Source organism: Lottia gigantea (assembly GCF_000327385.1).
Source record: "Lottia gigantea unplaced genomic scaffold LOTGIsca_133, whole genome shotgun sequence".
Lineage (NCBI taxonomy): Eukaryota > Metazoa > Mollusca > Gastropoda > Lottiidae > Lottia > Lottia gigantea.
In genome coordinates, this window is record NW_008707481.1 from 555,636 (window position 1) to 561,875 (window position 6,240).

Consider the following 6,240-nt stretch of genomic DNA (forward strand, 5'->3'; position numbering starts at 1 on the left):
AAAATCAAAATCCCCCCGATTTATTTTTATAGATTTGCTTAACATTGAAATCTCACCACAGAGTAGTGATATAAAACTGGTGTCAAGACAGATTAAGCTGTGGAAAGAGTCCGATGCCATAACTTCTAAAACCGCGCAGTCTACTACTGCAGAGAACCTTTCTCTTCTCTACTCTGAATGTTAAGTTAACCAAAGATGTTCAGATATGACCCTGAAATGACGTTGCATCGACAATATATGGATAAAGTTTCACAAAATAGTGACTAAAATCAAGGGGTACCATGACCACTTTGAAATGGACAAAAAAATACATTAAAGTCTGACACCTTTATTTCAGTTACACTTTTTAATTTTTTTATTTTCTGTTTTCTGATGTTCGTTATTAGTTTTTCTTTTCACGACCAATCTAGGGATTGGGTAAGAACTCAAATCCAGAGCTTATTCAGATATAACAAAATACCAGAAAGCAATTGACAGAGGTCTGTTATCTGCTGGGACGTATTGTCACTTTGTCGTCCGATGACCAGCTCGTACAGACGCCCTCTGATGAGTAACAAAGAAAGGCAACTCAGCACGTGCTCGTTATCCTACACACACTTGTTAACATTTTGTCGACTTAAAGCACATTAAATTGTGTTATTGAGACTAAATATATGTAAAATAGAAAAAGGCGTATATTTCTAATTTGACACCTATTAGAATTTTATTGTTCAACTTGTCATAAAGCCACACTAATAACTATATAAGCTTAATTAGATCAAATATAAAAATGCACGTTCGCTCATGCACATTATAACGCGTTTTAAGGAGCAGTATGCAAAAGTTTCAAAAACTAATTGTATCTGACAATATTTCTAAAGTATACTATTGATATCAATATATTTAGTTTTCTAACAGCTTCCAGACGTAAACTTTTTAAATAGCTTTAGCGTTTAAAAAATAATTGGCTAGATTTTTTTAGTTAAAACTTTCAGACACGCTCTGAGACACATTTCTCTAGATTTTGGTGAACAGTTTTCATAAATTTACTGGACTACACAAATATTATTACAAGAACCATTGAAATAAGACAGTCGTGATTCCACAAATACAAATCAGCCTGAAATTGACGACTACCCACCTCAAGTAATCAAACTAAGTCTCAAGGATATTACAATTTCTTTTTGGTTCAAAGTAGAGAAATATAAAAGACTTTAACATCTTCTAATGCTTTATGGGTTTCTGGGAAATATGAAGATACTGTTGGCACTACGATGACTGTGGTTTATATAATTCCAGCATATCTCTTTATATACAAAATCATGGCGATAAATAGTTATCTCAGACGGGGAATCAGAATGATGCCAATGTTGTTCCTGCTACATAAACCACAAAACGCCTTTTGAACCTTTTGCTAAATGAGAAAGAAGGTAAACTGAAATTGAATCTTGACAGAATAATATTTATTTCGTACGCATCATGGAGTTTTCATCAGAATTCCAAAATATGCCATTGGGGTTGGGAGGAAAAAACAAGAATAAAAATGCATAAAATGTATTTGTTAACAATAATATGAAACCCTATAAAAATAATCCCCAAAATATACATATATAACAACAATAATAACAATTTTATTTTACAGGAAGGAATGTCTAATAGGAATGAATGGAAGAGGAAAATACGCAAAAATTAAGGCACGCCATCAAAGAAGGCACTAAAAGGCATGAATGATGACAATGAAGCCAATCTCACAGTTCCATCCATCTTCACAATGTCAAGCTATTATGAACTTCGTAGTTATACCTTGACTGCAAGAACCACCTTTTTGTGTCATATATGTTTATAGCGTTAATACAGCGATTTGATTACATTGTACGCAAACAAATACAGTTATTCAGAAATCAGAGGCCTCGATAGTGTCCTTAAACACAATCCAATAAATTCACAGAATTCCGTGAAACAAGAAATGTTGCTATTTTAGTCAAGGTATATGACGAAGTTCCTTATAGCTAGACATTGTGAAGATGGGTTCCATAAGAAACACTGATATTAAAATCGTAATACACGTAATAAAGTAATACAGAGTAAATATATTTGGAAGTAGGAAGCCACAGTAAGATATAAATAGTAAATATAAAAATTATATAGTTTCTATACAGTATATGGTTAAAAGTATATTCTCAGTGTATAAGAGGAGCCTGAGAAGCAACCAAGAAAATAAGATGGGAAAGAGTTAGTTTATATCGATTTAGTAAATAATCAGTTTGAGAAACTAGAAGGTGTGCGTATATTATTGTTAAAGTTAATAATAATATTATATATAAACATACATAGGTAAACATTATTAAAATACTCTCTAATCATTGAAGGTGAGAAAAGACCATATTTCAGCAGCACGTGCTACCTGTCTCACGATCTCCAGTCTTGAAAGATAACAAAAGCACGAATTGTGTGGAATATACTATATAATAATACTGGACTTAACTAATGATAGAGTAGTAACTAAAGATCCGTGCCATGTTTCTTAGATAATGGCACACTATTTATTTCGATACACTTTCCTACTATAGGTAGATCTACATAAATTTGTTTTTTTTTACCTTAATGAATATCATAGAGCATTTTCCAAAATATCCGTAATAGATAAAGAATTTCAAAATCGAAAAGTAGTCAGGTTGAGTCAACTAACCTTAAAGATTTATTCTACAAATGTTAGAGTTAGAAAAAGTTTGGAAATGATTAAAGAAGCAGTGTGCGCCGATTTACACCGTATATTTGGAAATATTAAATATTATAGTAGTAATAAAGAGTTTTTTATGAGACTTATGTCGAAAATCTCTTTCAATATAGGACATTTTTAAAAAAAGGAATAGACGACAATTATTTAAAGACAAAAAATAATTATTCATATTGTATTAATTTTTTTTTGTGGCTGGTACACATTCCCCTTTAAACGAAGAATAAGTAAATGAAATATAATAGATCATTGATATATTAAATATGGAGACATAATAAAACTAAAAACTTTAATTCAGGTAACATTGGCAGTGGAATCCACTTTACCAGATTAGATTAAAGGATAGACAAATAACACGTATATTAACTCCACTGATGAAATACCAATGCCACTATTCGCAGATACCCAGCAGAAAATTTGACTGGAATTCTTGGATCATTGAACACAATGGATGGAATATTTTGAGATCAACACAGAAATTTCGTCGTTCTTTCCTCTGCTATCTTTTATTTTATTTCAATGTGGAAGTTGAAGGAATCATTTCAATGTTTTCATGTTAATTGGTGGAACATGTCATGGAAGATATTCTGATATTACCGAACGCTAACACTTTCTTAGAAGGGTTTAGAACTCCGAGTAACCGTCAAAGATACTCAGTATTAAAAGCTGAGAGATTTATGATATCAGATTCCGTTGGACTTTCTGGCATCCAGACTTTAGCTGAATATCTGTTTTCATCTATTTTATGTCCTGGATCTTCATGTTGCCATGATAAAGAATGTCCTAATAAAAACGTTTCGTCACCTTCTTCACCCATAGAATCTGGAATCACAAAATTCAAAACTTGATGAATAAGATAAAGAAAGAAAAGAACATACTTTGGCTTTATAACAAACTGAAAGCTGTAAAAAATATATTATAAATATAAAGTACATATATTATGCTGAAAACAATACTGAAATCACTACTCCATTCCAGGTATAAATGAGCAAGAATTTTTTTTTATCAAATCGCTAAATTTAGAAGAAAATTAATACAGAGAAGTGATCACTTAAGTTTCAAAAATCCCGGTTAGGTTATCATTGGTTATGCCATCTTAGTTTGATTTTGTGACAAACATTATTTGGGTGATATTCATTTTAGAACCGTATTGGGCAGAAAGTTGTATTATACTGGTATTGAAAAAGGGTATAATATAATCTTACCTGGATAATGGCAACGAACTATAACTTTTTCCTGTTGTTTATGTCTATTATAACCATTTTCCCCTCCAAGTTCATTACATGTATGAATAACATTAGATAAATAACTAATATATCGTATAGCTAGTCGCAACGTATCCACTTTAGACAGTCTACGATCTGCGTTTTCTGTTGCAGGTATGCATGTCCGTAAATTTTCAAAAGCATCATTTATAGATTTCATTCGTTTACGTTCCCTGAGATTTGCTGCTCGTCGTTGGTACACTCTTTTACCGTTCGGTTTTATGATGTTGGTGTCATTTGGCGAGAACTGGTTTTCTAAATCGGATTCGTTAGAACACGGTGAATCCAAGTCTTTCCCATAATCAACGGAATCACAGAAGTCTAGAAGTTCGTCTTCCAACCCGAAAAAGTACGATTCCATCATTTTAACAGGAATGCAACACACAGAGCACAAATCAGTATTGATATTTGATTCCGGAAACTATACTTCACAATAAACGATTCCGTTCTTTGAACATGGACGTGTGTCGTCTGCTTACAGATCCACCAAAAATCTACAAAGCGCACGCGCTACCATCGTTTTATCCACACGACAATCGGTAAGTCACACGCGAAACGACTCCTCCTTTAACCAATTGGTTAAACGAGATTGGTCGACCTCACGTGTGTTCATTCAAAGCCTTAAAGATCTGAATAAGACGTTTTCAGGATATTGATATTCACCATTTACGATATGACAAGATTGATATATCAAGCTCCGCCTACATTATTAGTTATGATATGATTGACAGGTTGAAATAAAATCTATTGAGGTATTTTTCTTTTACAAATTCTTATCAATTTATGAAATAGTTGTAAAGAGTTATTATATCACCAAGACGAGCTGATTTTTGTTTGTAGGCTGAAATTGAACCTAATAGGGCGTCTACCAACTAACCAAACAACTGCAAGGTTGAATATAAAATTCTTAAAATTGTGCTTTCTGTATATTTTTCATTTTATTTCCTATAAAACTCATATAAAAAATTCCACGAATTGGAAATTTGAAAAAATTAAACGAATTCCAAGAAAGCAAAAATATCTATATACCATTCAGATATTAAAATAATAATTAATTAAATGGCATCAAACACGAGTTCAAGGGATGTAGTACTTGAGGTTAGTGAAAAAAATAAAGAATATTCATTAAGATTTGAGTCCATTTGAAACAATCGATAAGTATTGAAAATACTGGATACAAGCCTCTTGAAAAAATCTTGAAAGAATCGCACAAATATTAGAATACATCTTGAAAATTTTGACAAGTGCCTAGTAAATACATCATTTTATCAAAATACAATATTTTTTATGAAAAAGAAGCAATTCAGTTTATTAATAGTAAACATCTTGAAGCAAAAGAAGATTCATTAGTAGATGATATAAAAAGAAAGGGACATAAAAGGGAACCTTGTTATCAACCCTTTTCAATTGTGTGATTTTCAATGATATAAAGGCTATGGAAGATCGCCGATACCTTCAGACGGATGACAGGCCTCTTCAGAATATAGATGTTTATGAAATCTGTATAATTTAAATGATTTTGTGGGCAGATTGATTGATCGTCTATTTCAGCTTCACTAACATAAAACAGAATGGCGGCTTTGAGGAAATATTGTGCTGTAAATATGTATTGACATTGACATTAATGTTAAAATGGAAATTTTTACATTTTGATATCTTGGTACTTTAGTTTATTATTTTTGCAAGGATTATTTCCTTATTAAACGTTATATACGAAATAGTATTTTCGTTTGCCCCAAGACAGGCGCGGTAATATTTGTATTGTAACTTATTTGAATTAATTGATATGAATTGATGACATTAGTATATACTGTCCGATTATAACGTTAAATTCTATGTTTTCTATTCCGTTACTAGCCTACTATAATAATATTTAGGCTACAAAAATATACTTTTCCGATAGAATTCTGATTTGTATATCATCTGGGTTATCGCTAGTAGTCTTTGTTTCCTTTATTTTATAGGATGACCCTATCATTCTATACTGTATTTAGATAGGTGTATAGTACAAATGTTTAGAATTACTGGATCATTAGATAAGAATCATGAATATTAAAATAGTCATTTGATCAAGATAGGTGAAAAATGAAAGACTCCTTAAAATAATGGTCATCAATGCTATTATCATTACATACAATAGGGGGTAATTAATGTAACATAAATGGAAAATATTCACCAAGTTTTGTAAAGGAGTTAAATAAAGATTGAATAATTTGTAATTGATGAACTGTGTTTGTAGTAAATTATAAATAATCCTTT

At 31.4% G+C, this 6,240-nt stretch overlaps 1 protein-coding gene across 1 annotated transcript; it reads right to left on the minus strand.

Moving 5' to 3' along the window:
- Nucleotides 1–4,006: 4,006 nt before the first annotated feature.
- On the minus strand, nt 4,007–4,201 carry LOTGIDRAFT_70439 (hypothetical protein; the record flags this gene model as incomplete). The annotated part of the gene is made up of 1 exon (XM_009049312.1): nt 4,007–4,201. A coding segment is annotated over one exon (195 nt), but the record flags the coding sequence as incomplete, so codon positions are not given.
- Nucleotides 4,202–6,240: the final 2,039 nt, after the last annotated feature.